This window comes from Xenopus laevis, chromosome 5L, assembly GCF_017654675.1.
Source record: "Xenopus laevis strain J_2021 chromosome 5L, Xenopus_laevis_v10.1, whole genome shotgun sequence".
NCBI classification, from domain to species: domain Eukaryota; kingdom Metazoa; phylum Chordata; class Amphibia; order Anura; family Pipidae; genus Xenopus; species Xenopus laevis.
In genome coordinates, this window is record NC_054379.1 from 104,011,557 (window position 1) to 104,030,253 (window position 18,697).

The 18,697-nt window shown below is 36.2% G+C and overlaps 1 protein-coding gene across 2 annotated transcripts in view; it reads left to right on the forward strand.

Annotated features, from left to right (window-relative positions):
• LOC108716937 (disks large-associated protein 2) overlaps positions 1 to 18,697 on the forward strand; it is a 159,275-nt gene that overhangs the window by 117,970 nt on the left and 22,608 nt on the right. For both annotated transcript variants that reach the window (XM_041563199.1, XM_018263536.2), the window contains 3 exons: positions 4,480 to 4,832; positions 16,660 to 16,742; positions 18,040 to 18,452. In XM_041563199.1, the coding sequence (XP_041419133.1) occupies positions 4,480 to 4,832; positions 16,660 to 16,742; positions 18,040 to 18,452 (849 nt within the window). The remainder of the gene's footprint in view (positions 1 to 4,479; positions 4,833 to 16,659; positions 16,743 to 18,039; positions 18,453 to 18,697) is intronic.

The window sequence follows — 18,697 nt, forward strand, 5'->3', positions numbered from 1 at the left end:
TGTATTGTATGAATATGCATTTTTAAATGGATACATTTGCTACCCATATATATATATATATATATATATATATATATATATATATATATATATATATATATGTGTGTGTGTGTGTGTGTGTGTGCAAATGTTGATAGTGAATCTAGACAGAAAAACAGGTAGAAAAATAACTCAAAATCATTTGAATATACTCAACGAGTACCAGAATTAAATGACAATGCGAATACTTCATCCAGCACTCTACTGTAAATAATTTTTTAAGTGGGACAGTATATACCCCTTTTTTAACATGAGCTAAATGAATATGGTGTTTGCCTGTTAATTAAGAAGTATCTATGGAGTTGTAATTTCCACATAAAATATAACCATTCCTGGTTCTGATGAATCACTGTTTGAATGAGATAAGTAAGATAAATAAATATCGCTCTTTTATTTTTACTGATCCTGGTAGAAGCAAGAGGGGAAAACAGTTTTCTATCAGTGCTTTAGAGTAGCAAAAACTAGGAGAATAAAACCTTTTTAAAAAGATTAGGCAGGGTCTATTTTTGTGCTCATGTTGAGCAAAGGCGTATATAGGTGTATATTGACCCTATAAGGTAGGTGACATTGAGTTTAGAATACTTTCCATTGTGGTGTTGAGATACCTGGTGTACAGTATTGCAGACCTACACATAATTGGTTTTATGAATACACCTTAGGGGTCATTTACTTACTGCAAAACAGTGTATAAAGTGTAATTTCAGATGCAATTTGGCATGTTTATTACCCACAGTGCAGTGTTTTCCATATAATTCCAGCATAGCTGTCACCTGATGTGAATTTGGCTAATGCATTAAAACTGACATGACTGACTGCACTGAAAATTTTCAAAGTCTGGTGTGTGCATAAGATGTCCACCCTTTTACTTCAACACAACTTTGTAGTGGAAATAGACACAGCTATAGGATCACTGGAAGTGGCTCCAGGGTTTTCTTGCATTCATAGGTGCAGCTGCACAAATATTGGGACAGGGGCAGGAGGAAGGCAGAAGTGCCAAGCACAACTATCCAGGAGTACACAAAGTGCATTTTGATGCAAGAACCTTTTGGATTTTTTTACACAAATGAGTGCAGCATAGCGCAACCATACCTGTGCTTGCAGTTGTAAATGACACCTCTTGTTTAGCCCCATTAAGGCTAAAATACTGTACAAAGATGAATGATAACATTAACACTAATGGAAAGGGCAACCAGGATTTTTACTAATAGGGTATGAACACCTTCACTGACTGGCACAACCATAAATGAAAAAACATTTTACAATATTAATTTCTGGATAAAAAAACTAAAGACACATTATATTCAATGTACACAGACTTACGCCAAAAGGGCTCTTATCGGTACCAAGGTAACAAGGTGTGCACTGAGATTACAAAACACAATTGTAGAGGAGGCTTTAGACATGGACTAGGGCAGCTCTAAATATACAGTATTGCTAAACTGACAAGGGATTCGTTTCAGCAGAAACAAAAGTTATTTCACAAACCTTCCTGCAGCCAATCCAATTATCCCCGTCCTCAGATATAAACTGTATTACAGGCTATGTCTGACAAAATTACACTGTACACTTCAGCATGATTAGATACCTTTGGATTTATGGCAGTTTTAGAAGTTTTAAAAGTACTTTGATAGAGCAATAGAGTCTTCACATTTACCAACTCTGAATTCACTCCTCATATAGTTTCATTTAGCCTCATTTACTGTGAAACAAGGTGCAACGTGCAAAAATCAGGTTCAAATGCCATTCCTTAATCTCTGGGAAAAAAAGAAGGGGCTCAAGTGATAAATTGCATCAGTGCCATTACCAAGAGCAACTAATCAGAGATATGGAAAAATTAAAACAAAGAATGCTGGTGCAATTTAGAAATTTTAGTAAATTAGCCTCAGAAATAATATTATATTTTATAGGGAAGCAGAGGCAGCTAAAAAGTTTAACATATTTTGCTTTTCAGTTATGTGTCCTGAAAATAGTTTCTTCTGAGAATACAATATGTGCCTTGCAGCTCTCAATAGTCCAGCCACCTCAAGTCTAAAGGGCACCCCATAACACTTGTTTTGTGCCTGTCCTGAATGTTCACTTTATTCCATCAGTCAGTAACTAGAGTCTATTTATTTTCAATGTAACCTTGATTTTAAAATTAGATCTCAATCTTCAAAAAATCATTTGTGAAAATGGTAACTACAGCATGGCTTTTGTCTTACCACCCAGTTAACACTATGCGGGCTTTTCTTTCTGGTTGTTTCTTACTTTTCTTTTTACTGACAAACTATTTGTGCAGTGATAAACAAAAAACACACAATTGCATGTGTTTTTACATTTTACTGGATCAAATTATATAATTAGTCCTTATTGGAAGCAAAACCAGCCTATTTGAGTTTATTTAATGTTTAAATGATTTTCTAATAGACTAAAGCTCCCCATAGACGCAAAGATTTCTCTTGCCGAAAGACCGATTTTACTGAAGTCCGACCAATCCTTCGAACTTATCGTGTGGTTAGTGGGATTCAAACGATCAAACATCTTACGATTTTTCGGCCGACATCTGTCAGGAAATTGATCGGCCAGGTTAAAAAATCTTTGTCGGTCCCAGTGCAATCTATCTATGTTTGCAGGGCCAAGCAGGCAGCTCCCCTTTGTTTTCCTGGCAAATTGGTCTTTTTAGTTGATGGACAATTCGTACGATCGTTTCGAGATAATCGTGGTCTCACGATGATGATCGGGTTTTTTAAAAATCTTTACATCAATGGCCATCTTTAAGGTATGTAGATTCAAATTGCAGAAAGATTTGTTTTCTGGATAACCCTTTTTAACAGTAGTTGTGATGTGCACCCATTAAGTGCATTGTCAATGAATGTACTATATCAGGGGTGCCCAAAAGGTAGATCGAGATCTACCAGTAGACCTTTAGCTGGTGATCAGTAGATCTCAAGATGCTGTCGACCAACAGCTTGTCTAAATCACCCTCCTATTTCATGATTTTCATTCAAATGGTTATTACATTAGGGTAACATAAGAAATAGTTGCTAAATATAGCAATATAAATTCTCTCATAAATCAATATAATAGCTAAGAAATATGTTCCATGGAACAGAATGCTAACAATGCTTTTATGGATGTAGATCATAATGGGACAACATTGCTAAAAGTAGACCTTGCATTAATAAAGTATGGTAACTCCTGTACTATATATATTGAAATTAGAATGCATTGTAATGGCCAGACTAACAAAGAGTGCTCCATCTGTACAGCAATTACTAATTTACATGGTTACTATGTGATTTTAACCAGACTGAGATTATCTTCACAAATATCTAAGGATGCATAATTTCTGTAATTCGTTAAGCAATTTTGCAGTTTTATTTACTGTATTAAATTAAACCTTTCAGTATTTCCAGGAAAAATCTATGTTATTTCCTTCACAGGCACCCACTCCATATTTTACATTTAGCCGCTGTAATTGATCACTTAAACAAATTGTTGGCAGTTACATTTAAAAGCCTACTTGAAGTTCTAACATGTCATAACCTACTAATAAACATTAGTTTGATTATAGTAACTGGGTTTCTACCAACAGACAATGTCATCCATGATTACTGTTAATCTCCGACTGAACTGTATGTGTAATCTGAAAATGATTGTTTTTACAACCATGGCTGCTTGCTGTAGCAAAGCTTCTATACTTTATAATGTACATAATTGCTTACTGAACCTCCAAGAACTTGTGTACAAACTCATACAAGGTATTCATTTTAGAGATAATACAAACCATTTTATCATATTAGCAAGAAGATGGTATGCACTTGTGGCAGGGTTTATTAAAACGTGAGTGCAGCAAAGATCTTAGGTGAATTAGAATAAAAACTCGATGAAGTGGGGATTAACAAATTTATCAGACACTGCCTTTTTAGAAGCCAGTTGCCTGCATGTCCTAATGCTTCAGAACCGAATTTCTTCCAAGTACTCCCTTGATTACATTAGAGACGACGGGAAAATACTTAAATATCCATCTAGAGGAGGATTGGCTGAATGGAATGAAAACTTGCCCACTGTGTCCATTAACATATTTGCTTCAAAGACCTTTTATAAATGACTGGGCAAATGGTATTTAGTATCTAGCTGAAAGTCAAAAGGGGTTGCTAGAATCAATCCAACTAGCTTTAGGGGATCCAGGGCCCCTGGAACAATGAGCTACATTGGGTGACAATGCCAAACAAAAACACTATAAAAATGACTGTGAACAAACACAAAAAAAACTGTGATGGTTACACACATAGAAAGAAGAAGTGCGACAATACAAATTCTAGTGACAGGACCAGTTGGTGTAGACCAGAAATTGTATCTTGCTCTGCTTGTGACTGATCACCCATGTTGCAAACTAGGCATGTATTTCAATCCAGGAACTCATTTTCTAAAATACCGCACATCTCTTTTATTTTACAGCTGCTACATATGCGAATTACAAAAAAGCACCTCCACCAGTCCCACCACGCACCACCTCAAAACCACTTATCTCAGTGACAGCACAAAGCAGCACAGAGTCTACCCAAGATGCCTATCATGACATCCGGACTCAAAGGATATCACCATGGCCTCATGATGGTAGGGGACTTTACAATTCCACAGACAGCCTTGACAGCAACAAGGCCATGAATCTTGCCCTGGAATCTGCTGCAGCACATCGCCATGCCTCAGAGATTAAGAGCAGCTCTGTAAAAAGCACCAGCGATAAAGCTGTTCTAGTGACAAAATCAGATGACTTCCTTAAGAAGAGGCGTTCCTCCATAGGAATTCAGGTAATGTTCTTTACATTTTCTCCATGAATGTCTGATTTAAAAAAAATATTAATACCCCAGATATTGTATGATTAGTGTTAGACTTTAAAACAAAGAGTAAACCCAAGATTCCAAGCTTCACTGGACAAAATCTTCACCACCCCATGCATACACATATTTTCTTTATGAGTACTGTATGCTTTTAAGTAAGTATCATTCTAGTTCTAAAGCCTTTGCAAAAGCAATATAGAAAAAAATATTGTGCTGCCACAGTCAAACTGCAGGTATCTCACTTAAGACTATAATCTAAACAGTGGACTACTTGGTCTGACTTCCAATATAGAGCACATATTTCTGTACATTATGGGCATATTTCTGCAATTGCCAGGTAGGAGGTAGTCTGATGCATAATTTGTGCTCCACAGCCTAAAATGTTTCCTTTCTTAGTCTTCTGACTTTCATGACTTTTTTTAGGATCAGCTATAGTTGGAGCTCCTAGGAGAATAAAAAGAAGGCACAGTGATTTCATATAATTTTCAATGTTGCAATATGATCATGTAAGCCTGCACATCTACTTCATACTCTTTTATGACAGGATCTCTATTAGGCACATCCTATGACTATGGACTATAGACCTGGACACACCTTTGAGTTAGGGGGGAGTATGTTAACTATTGTCCACTTTTTTCAGCAGAAGTATACCAAAGGTAAATTGCATCATTCTAATTTTAGCAGTCAAAGACCTAGGGGATGCTGGAAAAATGTGTGGAAGACCTGATAAGAAAATTAACAATATTTGAGAGGCATTCTGAAAATACAGCAAAGAAATACAGGGGTTATCTGTGAATATTCCTTGTTTCCCGGTAATACAAATAATGTATTATATGATACTCAAGCTTTGCCACCCACAGGGACCCTTTTGTTCTGCCAATCCTTTATTTTTATTCATATTCCACATCTCCTCTATATTCTGAAGGCTAAGGGTTTGAGCAGCTGAGCCTCTCATTTTTTTCTGGTGAGTCAACCAATTTCTAAATGGAGTTTCTTTGCTATATTCTGTATAACTTTATTAAAGACAAAGTTAATTGCACAGGGGAATCCATGGGTCAGATAATGTATTTAGTTTTCTGTCTATACTGGCTGTGAGTAGAATTTTGGATTTTTGACTATCCCAATGAGCCTTTTGTTTTTGTGAGGATTAACACACATAATTAAAGGGGTCCCGTCACCCAAAAAAAATATTCCAAATCCTATTTTATTATGTCAGTCAAGCAAAATGAAATTTAATTACACTGTAAAAATTATTTGAATCTTGTTTCCTTCTGTCTGGGAATTCATAATTATAGCAAGCAGGCAGGAGCCATTTTGTGGACACTGTTATTGAGGCAAGCCTTTCATCATCGCAGAATATTGTTTGTGCACCTGGATGGGGGACCTGATGTTCATCCCCATGCACTGGTTGCACAATTACATGTTTAAGGGAATGGGGGAAATGCGGGGGAGAGCAGTAGAAAGTGCTGAATGGAAAGTGAAAGTAATTGACTGTCCTGCCTCCAGGCATAGAGGAGGGGCAGGCAATATTTTATTAAACAGCTATGAATGCTTTAATAAAAAAAAAGAATTTGGATTTCTTGTTTAATTTGAAAAGGACTTTTATTATATAGCTTTTTATGTCTGGATGACAGGTCCACTTAAATGGTAGAGCTTTGGGAGGGGATAAGGGCAGTAATGTAATACATTTAGCTGGAGCAATGACAATGTGGGACTCTTAGGGGCCTTGTTACTAATACTTGGATTTCCTTTTTTTCATGAATCATATTTTTCCTTTTAGAGGTTTTTCAGATATTTGTTGGCTTATAATTGTCTGAACAACTTGAATTTTTAGAGGTTTTAGAGATATTCAGAGTTTGTTTTTTTCAGATCATTCAGCATTTTTTCCCCTACATACCTTTAATATACGGATCTTTTAATAAATTTCATATTATTTGTGGTTTAAGAGAAATAGAGTTGAACTGTGGTTTCCAAAAGCTCTAATACCACTAAAATTTGACATTTAGGGGCAGATTTATCAAGGGTCGAAGTGAATTCAAAGTAATTTTTTCAATACTTCAACCATCAAATAGGATACTACCACTGCGAATTTACTCCGAATCGAATTTGAAGTAAAATTTGTTCGAATATTCGACCATTCGATAATCAAAGTACTGTCACATTAAAAAAACTTTGACTTCAATACTTCCCCAAATTAAATCTGCCGAAGTGCTATGTTAGCCTATGGGGACCTTCTACTACCATTTTCTAAAGTAGTAAAATCGTTCGATCGTACGCTAAAATCGTTTGAATCGTTCGATTGAGCAATTTTACTTCGATCGTTTGATGGCCAAATTCTGTGAAAAATACTTTGACTTCGATATTTGAATTCGAAGTATTATAATTCGATGGTTGAATTTCGAAGTATTTTACACTTGATAAATCTGCCCCTTAATAAATGGGCCTCTAAATGAAGCAGTAACTCAGCTGCAATACGATGAAGTGATTAAGTTCTCAGTTAACTTTCTTGAAAAACCCAATAAAAAATATTGAAACCGTAAGTTCTCAGTTAACTTGTTTAGTTTAATTAATTTTGTTAAATTTTTTACAGTTTTAACTACGGTGCCTTACATTTTGATAGCTGCTGCTTTAGCCTTGTTCTGTACTGCCTGGATAGATGGTAAGCTCCAGTACGTGTGCTACATCTGCATTTGTAAAATGTATCACTTTTAATTAAATCTACTTTAGGAAATGTTGAATTAAGCTAAATACCACATTCCAGCTGGAGATAAATGTCTATGATAAATACAGCCGTGCATTGCTTACTGCAAACGAGATGGATTAAAAAACAAAGTGAACTCGAGCAAAATGTAGTCATTCCTCAAAAAGTGTCCAAGTTAGAGGACACAGGATAACAAAATGCCCATACATTTGAACCGTATTTACTGGAAGCCTATTTATTAAAGGTCAAATTTTAGTGGTCTTAGAGGTTTTGAAGTCATTTATAAACTCCACAAATCTCAGTCAGTTATCAAAAGATCCGAACTGAAAAAGCATGAACAGGAAAAGTCACACAAAAGTCAGCATCAAAAACACCCAAAAACCTCTAAAACCACACATCTAAGAAAGATCTTCCAGGTGTAAAAGGGACGTCTGCCATTGCTTTCTACACGATTTTGACAGGTTTTAGCTGGAGTATTTTTGGATTCTGAATTGTTGCAGTTTTGTTGTATTTTAAATCCTGGAAAAATTTGCCTTTTTTCCAGCTACTTTTATAGATTTTTGGCTTTATCCAGATTAAATAGTAAATACACAGTAGTAAATACACACACACTGCAACTATAGACAGTGGCGTAACTAGATAGTACTGGGCCCCACAGCAAATTATTTTTCAGGCCCCCAAAATGTTTAGAGGTTGACTTGTTTTACCAATATTTATTGAAACTGTATATGAATTAGGGCCTCATGGGGCCCCTATACCTCCTGGGCCCCCCTGCAGCCGCAGGGTTTGCTTCCTCTATAGTTACACCCCTGACTATAGATCAAATTACAAAAATTGTTATGCTAAAATATTTTTCTTATTCAGTTTGGTCTCCATAGCTCCATAGCATTATCTCAATATGTTTAAGGGTAAGGTCACACAGAGCGTTTTCGGGGAGATTTACTCGCCGTCTTTGCAGTGACCAATCTCCCCGAACGCCTTCCCTCACCCTTGCGCTGGCTAAAATGAAAAATCACTGGCGCTATATATACCCTATTTATATATATATATATATATATATATATATATATATATATATATATATATATATATATATATATACCCTATAACGTTACAAATATTAAGTTATCCACATGATGTCAGTGAGGGAAAGGTGGAAGAGTGGGGTTAAATAATAAAGTACTATGTAGGAGAAAAAGGTCTCATGCACCCCAGCACATTTTTTACAGGAGTGGTTCACCTTTAATTGAACTTTTAGTATGTTTTAAAATTTCAACTTTTCAACTGGTCTTCTTTATTTATTTTTTATAGTTTTTGAATTATTTGCCTTCTTCTTTCCAGCATTCAGATGGGGGACACTGACCCCATCTAAAAACAAATGTTCTGAAAGGCTATACATTTAGGGGCCGATTCACTAAGGGTCGAATTTCGAAGTTAAAAATACTTCGAAATTCGACCCTCGGATTGAAATCCTTCGACTTCGAATATCGAAGTCGAAGGATTTAGCGCTAATCCTGCGATCGATCGATCGAAGGATTTTCCGTTCGATCGAACGATTAAATCCTTCGAATCGAACGATTCGAAGGATTTTAATCCAACGATCGAAGGAAAATCCTTCGATCAAAAAATCACAGGCAAGCCTATGGGGACCTTCCCCATAGGCTAACATTGACTTCGGTAGCTTTTAGCTGCCGAAGTAGGGGGTCGAAGTTTTTTTTAAAGGGGAAGTACTTCGACTATCGAATGGTCGAATAGTCGAACGATTTTTCGTTCGATTCGTTCGATTTCGTTCGAATTCGAACGAATTTAACCAATTCGATGGTCGAAGTACCCAAAAAATACTTCGAAATTCGAAGTATTTTTCATTCGAATCCTTCACTCGAGCTTAGTGAATCAGCCCCTTATTGTTATTGCTACTTTTTATTACTCGCCTTTCTATTCAGGCCTTCTCCTATTCATATTCCAGTCCAGCTTTTAAACTAACTGGTATAATCTAACAACCCTACATTATTTGATTAAACACTAGTATTTGCTTAGATATTACCAATTAATTGTACAAGGCTTTCATTAATCTGTTATATCCTTATGGAAATAAAAAATAAAAATTTTAAGAATTCCCTTTTGTGTATCATTCACCGTGGTCATGTAGTTGATGGAATAAAAAAACAGAAAGCATGGAATATAAAACAACTGATTTTTGCTAGGGAGTAATCAGTTTTGTATTTATTTATTATGTTAAAAAACTAATGTGTAATCTGCAATATGTTTTTAGACTGTGCTTTTTGATTAAAAATTATTCCTAATAAGAAAAAGCACATTTGTACAAATGAAGGCATTTAGTACAGAATCCAAGGAAATGACAGTTTTCTGGACAATGTGACATGGGAGATAATTTGTTCTACAGAAGCAAGTCAATTATAGGAGATGAGTGACTCATTGTATATACATGTCCATTAATTTTAGGATTGGTTTTAATGTACTATATATATATTTTTTTTTATTTTTTTTTCTGTATCTGAGTTATTTTCACACTTTTACTCCTACATGATGGCCTTATAACTACTCTTATAAGCAGTATTCTTGGAAGCTCATTAAGTCTTTAAATTAAATATAATGAGCAATAGGAATATAACAAATAAGAAAAGGACGCAATAAAGGGAGAAAGCTATTTAACAGGGGAGGTTTCATCCCATGAGACCATTATACTATTAGAGTCCATGATCATTCCTACTTTATCTCTCTTTCTAATGTGCTACATATTACAACTAAACATTTGCTTTGAAGCAATTTTTTTTACAATACCACCTTGGTTAAAGGGGCGGTTCACCTTTGAGGTAACTTTTAGAATATTATAAAATGTCCAATTCCTAGCAACTTTGCAGTTGGTCTTCATTATTTCTATTTTATAGTTTCTGAGTTATTTGCCTTGCCCTTTTGCCTCTTTCCAATGGGAGTCACTGGCCCCATCTAAAAAGCAAATGTAAGGCTACAATTTATTGTTATTGCTACTTACTATTACTCATCTTTATATTCAGGCCCCCTCCTATTTATATTCCATTCTTTATGGTTGTTATGGTAATTTGGACTGTAGCTATGAGATTGCTGAAATTGCAAACTGGAGAGCTGCTTAATAAAAAGCTAAATAAATAAAAACCACAAATGATTCATAATGAAAACTAATTGAATATTGTCTCAGAATATCACTCACTACATCATACTAAAAGTTAATTTAAAGGGGACCCGTCACCCAAAAAAAAACAACCTATTTTATCACATTAGTCAAGCAAAATGAACTTAAATTACACCATATAAATTATTTGAATCTTGCTTCCTTTAGTCTGAGAAATTCATAATTATAGCAAGCAGGCTGGAGTCATTTTGTGGACACTGTTATTAAGGCAAGCATTTCATTATCTCAGAATCTTGTTTGTGCACCAGAATGGGGGACCTGATGTCCATCCCTGTGCACTGGTTACACAATTAAATGGTGAAGAGAACGGGTGAATGTGGGGAGAGCAGTAACATCTAGGAAGTGCTGAATTGAAAGTGAAAGTGATTGTCTGCCCCGCCTCTATGCCTAAGCCATAGAGGAGGGGCAGACAATATTTGATTGACAGCTGAGAGTTTTAAATGATCTTAAAACAGCTATGAATGCTTTAATAAAAAATATATTTTGGATTTCTTGTTTAATTTGCAAAGGACTTTTATTATATAGCTTTTTGTGGCTGGGTGACAGGTCCATTTTAACAGTAAACAACCCCTGAAGATGATGCTGGTACTTTGAAGCTTACTTACACAGAAGCAATTCTAGACCTTAGACCTTACATGCCCCATGTCTCATCTGTTAAAATCTTTTTTTTTTTTCCTTCTGGAGGATTAAGTTAACAATCAGAAACAGATATAAGGATAGAGCTGCATTATTAGTGTATTTAGCTACTTTTCAAAGCCATAACTGACAAGATTTTGGCTAATATACAGACATGTTTGTCATAGTTTACAATGATTTTCCCCGCATCAGAACTGCTGAACAGTTTTATAAAAAAAAGAAGGAAATTGGCAAAAAGCTTTATTAAGTAGTATGGAAAGCTGAACTGCAAAATCACAAACGGCATGCATCCAACATGAAGATATTACAGATTTCAAAGCCTTTAAAGTTATTTGTAAATGTAGTTACCATTGAAATTAATGTTTGTTTATACCTTTCTATTCTCTACGGAGTGTCAGTTCTCCTCTAGGTCTTTAAATCAGCTTTAATCATCTGTCTGGCCACACTGTTTCAGGATTGGATGGATAGCAGAGAATGTAAACAGACATTTATTGCTATTAATAATTGTAAAAATGTTTTTAAATTATTGACAGTGTCTAATGTATGTAGATTGGAAACCTGCAATGACATTTTCTTTCATTGTGCAAAAAAATTATTTGGGTGCAGCTGCAGGGGGGCCCAGGAGCGACAGGCCCTAATGAGGCTCTAATTTATATACAATTTCAACAAATATTGGTAAAACAGGTCAACCTGAAAAATTATGAAAAATTATTTGCTGTGGGGCCCAGGAATATCTAGTTACACCACTGTAAAGGACCCTTTTAAATATTTTTTAGTAGACCAGGTATGTGATCTATGTTACGAAAAGACCCAAGGTTTCAAGCTTTCCAAATACAAGCTTTTCTACTCATATAGAAAAAGAACACTCTTGCTTCCACCACCTAAACATTAGGAACCAGTTTGGCTTAGTATTTATGTGATTTAATTCATAAATGTGTATGTATATTATTGGAATTTCTATGCAGAAACCTAGTTTTCATCCTAATTTAATTTCATATGCTGTAAAATCAGACTTTTTCTCTATACCCTAACACAAATATATGTCTTGAGAATAAAGTGAATGTGTAGAAATACACTGCAGGCCTCTGCCTTTAAGACATTAATGTCGATTAGGGATACCCTGGAGGGTGTTTATGCCCTTTAGAAACTGTCTCACTTAGACAATGGGATACAGTCCTAATGAATGTTTCTGCTAAGCCATCCTGTAGGGCTGCCAGTGTGTAATGTAGGGCATAGTGTTCTTACATTGTGTTCTAGTATTTAGCTATGTTCTCTACTTAGTTTTTTTAGCCAACTAAAGGCATTTTTAATTTAAGTGAAAGTTTAAGAGAAAAAAGGGCTATGTGTAATTTAAAAAATATATATATATTTTATTCACATGACACTATGAACAAACTCTAGGGTGGCCTGCTAGAATATTAGTCATATCCCAATGGGCAGAGACTCTGATGGGCCCAATTTAGGTCTATTAGGCACAGTAACTGGAAAAACCCTAGCAGGAAGGTATATCTCTCCCAGAAAGCTCTACTTAGGAAGAACACATGGTAAGAAAAAGAAGGTGCTTCATTCTTTTTCCTTTTGATGGTTTCATGGAACCTACCGCAGCCAGAAATAATTATCTGATATAAATCTCTTCCATCATTTTTAAAGTGACAGGGATCCTCCTTACAGTGGGGAAAAGTACAGGCAAAGCAGTGATACAGAGCCATAATGGCAGTACTTCTTGTACTTATCAACCCTTGTTCAGAGGGTACCAGACTCATCTATCTTAAGCTATCGTGGAACTAAAATGAATTAGCTCAGACATCCATTTGTATGCGGTACTGCCTGTTCTTATTAATTTATGCTTATAACATCATCCGTAATGTCAGTAGGCAAATTATAACTGTTCAGCAAGTCTAAAAAAAATTCAGTACTGAAATATAAAAGGTTAAAGTAACGCAACATAGCTCTGGAGAGAACCGGTGACAGTCCTGCTTTAAATTCTCATAGCAATGTCCTCCCTTTAAAGACATATCAAAAAGTGTAATTATATGTCATTTTCGGGAAAAACTGCTGTGCCGTTTTAATGCTACATTTTCATAAATAGTTGATGCCCGTTGGGTACAACTATGATTAAGTGTATGTATTTGCATGAAAATGATTCAACTTCCTTCCTTCATATTTCACTTCTTACAGTTCTGTGGATAAGTTGGGTAAAATTACTGTACACATTGCTGTTCCCATGTCCATCCAAAGGAATAAAAGATGCTGTATGCTATGTACGTTAGAGAAATGTTAACAATACTTCAGAAAATTGTAAGCATCAGGCTAAATTGCAAACTAATCCATAGTCAAAGGGGTTGTTCACCTTAAAGTGAACGATTAATATGATGTAGAGGGTGATATTCAGAGACAATATGCAACTGGTTTTAATGTTTTATTACTTGTGGTTTTTTAGTTATTTGGCTTTTTATTCAGAAGCTTTCCAATTTCAGCAATCTGTTGCTAGGGTTCAAAGGACTGTAGCAACTATAATCTATTTGAACAATACACTAGAACAGGGATCCCCAACCTTTTGAACTCGTGAGCAACATTCAGAAGTAAAAGGAGTTGGGGAGCAACACTAGCATGAAAAATGATCTTGGGGTGCCAAATAAGGGCTCTGATTGGCCATTTAGTAGCCCTTATGTGGATTGTCAACCTACATTGAGGCTTTGTTTGACAGTGCACCTGGTTTTTATACAACCAAAACTTGCCTCCAAGTCTGGAATTCAAAAATAAGCTCCTGCTTTGAGGCCACTGAGAGCAACATCCAAGGGGTTGGAGAGCAACATATTGCTCACGAGCTACTGGTTGGGGATCACTGCACTAGAATATGAACAGGTGAGAGCCTGAACAGAAAGATGAGTAATGAAAATTAGCAATAACAATATGTTGCAAATATGCAAATTAGGGGCAGGGAGGGAAATCACTTAACAAGGAAGTAAAAAAGGATTTTTTCCTCCTTTTCCCTTCTTGTCCAAATGCAAATTAGGGTTTCGGATTCGGTTCGGTATTCAACTAAATCTTTCATAAAGGTTTCAGGGATACGGCCAAATCCCAAAAAGTGGATTTGGTGAATCCCTACTTATTTATGAACAGTACAAGAGACTTTTTTTTATTATTACAGAGAAATATTAAATAATTTTAAAAATCTTGAATTATTTACTTAAAATGGGGTGATGGCCTTCCACAATTCAAAGCTTTCTGGATACCGGTTTCTAGAAAAAGATCCCATGCCATAAATGTACATATCTGAAGTCTCTCGGAGGTTACATGCTTTAGACAAAACGTATCCCTGTGTCAATGGTGTATATGGTCCATTAGATTGTAATCCACCCTGGAGCAAGGACTAGTGCATGATTACACTTTATCATATGCCAGCACTGTAAATACAAAAATGACAAGTAAATATAACACAGACTTGTAGTCACCACTTTTCTAATTGCAGCAACAAAACTCCTTATAGTGTCTGAAGGCAAAGTCTATGGAAAGCATATTAAATAGGCAGCTTGCTTACCAAGATATTGGTGTCCTTATATTTTTATATCTATGTAGGTTTAAAAAAACACATCATTCTGTCACTGATATTTCCCAATTTTTTATTAAAAAATGCTTGGATATGATTCATCAATTGTTGTTCATTTTCTGCATGCTTGCTAGCTTTAAAATAAAAAGTATGATTTATAAAAGGAAAAAGTTAAGTAATTTGCTGCTTCAGTAGATTGAATCCATCCCCAGAATACTCTCTGAACCATGAGTAATTAATCTTTATAATTAAACTCCTTGAGGTTAAATGAACTGGAGTAGCTGCAACATAAATAATGCTTTTATTAGGCCAGTAGCTTTTTCAGTATTCCAAATGCATCATTTCAATACTTCATTAATAACCATTTGCTTGACGTATTTTTTTGAATTTCGAAATGGCTCACTTTTAAAATATTTTGTTTCTTGACCTGAAAGCTGTATTTTCTCCAGTAAGACAAAGCAAATATATAACATACCCAGAGGAAAAATGGAAGACTGTGTAGCGTATACATAAAGTATGGCTTGTGTGCAACATTAACCTATCGCTCATCTAAAATTCCCAGTATAGTTTTTAGGGAGAAGGAATGGGTCAGTAACAGGATTCTTAATTGGATAATGCCTTTCTCCCAACTTGCATCTTGGGTCTGGCTGTGCTCTGCACATAGTTTTGGATTAGAAATTTGGAACCAGGTGCATAGCACAAGTAGGCAGAGGACACTTTTAATAAGCCTTAGGGTAGAACTCCACAAGCATTTTTTGTTGGATTGATGCCCGCCGACAAAATGCACACGACAAGTCAGATGGAGATGCAGGCATCCAGATTCAAATTGGACTGAATGAAACATCGAAGGTAAAAACTACATTACATCGGACGCGACACGACTGTCAGATGTGGACGCAGAAAGCAGCATCTTTATCCGACAGTCGGACCGTGTAGTTGTTACCTCCGATTTTTTTATTCAGTCCAATAATATCTTGACGCGTGTGACTCCATCCGACTTGTCATGTGCGTTTTGTCGGCAGGCGTCGATCAGATAAAAAACGCTCGTGGAGTTCTACCCTTAAGCATAAGTCTTGAGCACTTGGACTTCTCCATATCAAAACACAGTAGAGTGAACAGTAGGGGTTGCTTACTGGCAATCTAATTATCTCTCTCACAAGGAGTGGTTTTTCCCCTGTTTGCCCTATTTAGCTCAAGAAATAAAAAATATTTACATGTATTTTTTTTATGATTAACACAATAGACAAGACGTATGTGTGACACAGGCCCTGCTCATTGAACTCATGTTAAACAAGAGGGTATAAAGGTATGGGATTCATTATAAGGAAAGCCATTATCCATAAAGCTATGAATTACTGGAAGGCCATGTCCTGTAGACTTTCAACCAAATAACTCAAATTTGAAAAACAATTTCCTTCTCAGTGATAATTAAACAGTATCTTGTACTTGGTCCTAATCAAGATATACTGTAATTAATCCATATTGGGGGCAAAACCAGCTTATACGGTTTAACTGATTTTTTAAATGATTCTTTTGTAAACTTAAACTATGACGATCCATAAGACCCCTTAACCGGCAAACCCCAGGTCCCATACCTGTACTGCCAATTAAATGTTAGAAGTTTTCTGTATCCATTCTGTGTATTGCATTCTAGTGCTGAAATAAACATACTGCTTTGTAAAAGTTAATTCTTCAAAAGTATATTGGTTTATTTCATCAGGTGGAAGCAGCAGACTCTGACTCTGAGAGCAAAGTTCATCGGGAATATCATTCTGTGGGAGTGCAGGTGGAAGATGAGAAAAGGTAAAATCTCTGTCCCAATCAAACGTGGAACATTTCACTTTAGGAACATGTAGTCCCATTGCATTCATGTGTTTAGTAGTAATTCGATTTTAATGGATGTTTTTGTAAGGGAAACTGGTGTATCTGCTTTAAAGGCAACCTTGCCTCTAATGTCACTAATATCATTGTTTTATATGTGTTGCATCTTATGCTGCTGGACAAGAATTCTTCATACAGCACCTTGTAGTTTAAAAATGCCTTTATTCACAATTTCATGGCAAAGCTGGTCAGCAACATTTCAGGCCTGAAACGTTGCTGACCAGGTTTGCCATAATATTGTGAATAAATGCATTCTTAAACTACAAGGTGCTGTATGAAGAATTCTTGTCTGACTGTTCCTGGTGGATGATGGACCACTGATGGTAAGTGCACCTGGCTATTGAAAATTGAGGGTTAATTTGAGTTGACTGCAATTAGCTACCATTTTATGCTGCTGGCCTAAAGGTCACTTTAATAAGATTTTCTCACTCTGGCTCTGGTACAGACTATTGAACATTAAAAAGAATTAATGATGACTGATAAAGAGTTGCTGAAGTTGTATCATAGACCATTCTGAAATTCCAAATTCTGTTTAGTATGGATTCTTTACAATCAAATAGATATAGTGGGATGTACAGTTGAATTAACTGAAACTATGTCTTCACTTCCTTGAAGGTGCTCTGTGCTGCACCCAGTCTTAAAGGAGAACTAAACCCTTGCTTATAAAAACCCCTACCACCTACCCTACATTGTCCCCCCCTCCGTGCTCCCCCCTGCACTGGTGTTAATACCTGTAAATGCCCCATAGCTGGTAATTACCCCTCATTGCAGAGACAGCGCAGCAGAGCTCACAGACACCATCTTGCAGCACTTCAGTAATCTTCAGGTCCCTTCAGCAATTTCTGTGGCTTTCAGCCAATACAGAGCTTACTTACTGATGAGTCTCGAAGGGCTGAAGATGGCCCCCCGTGAGCTCCACTGTGCTGACTCTGCAATGAGGGGTAATTACCATCTTAGGGGTATTTACTTGTGTGAACACCTGTGTGGTGGGAGCAGGGAGGGGGGACTATGGAGGGTAGATGTAGGGGTTTTTATTAGCATAGGGGTTTAGTTCTCCTTTAACAGCAAATGAAAAAATAGGAGAGCTCCAGCAGATTTCTGCAAAACTTATTTAACCAGGGCAGTGATTACATGTCAATACCTTTATCAAATGTACAATATAACAATTCTTTACAAGTCAATTTAGACGGCTTCACAATTTTTGCTTTAATTTGTTTAGGCAAGGGCGTTTTAAACGGTCAAACAGTGTGACTGCAGCTGTGCAAGCTGATCTGGAGTTAGAGGGATTTCCAGGACATATCACAATGGAGGACAAAGGCTTACAGTTTGGATCCTCATTTCAGAGACATTCTGAACCTAGTACTCCAACCCAGTATGGTGCAGTAAGAACAGTACGGACTCAGGGATTGTTTAGTTATAGAGAAGATTATAGGACGCCAGACACATCAAATCTACCACCACCAGACCCATGGCTTGAGCCATCTCATGATACAGTGGATTCTGGTAGAATATCCCCTAGTAGACAAGATGGTACTTGGTTCATGAAGCTGCTTCATGCGGAAACTAAAAGAATGGAAGAATGGTGTAAGGATATGGAGAGAGAAGCAGAGGAGAATGACCTCTCAGAAGAAAGTAAGAAAGCATGAGAATAACTTATTTATATTTATTCACTGATTAAGTGGTGGCTCAAGGAAATACATGTAAAAGGGCAATATTTACTGAAATAAATATATGTGACTCAGCACTCACAGGACTTGCTTAAAAAATGGGGGAAAAAACTTTTTATTGTGCAAAATCAAGGTCTGAATATGTGACTGAAATGTTGAGTTTGCACAATAAAAAAGTTTTTCATTTTTTAAGCAAGTCCTGTGACTTGC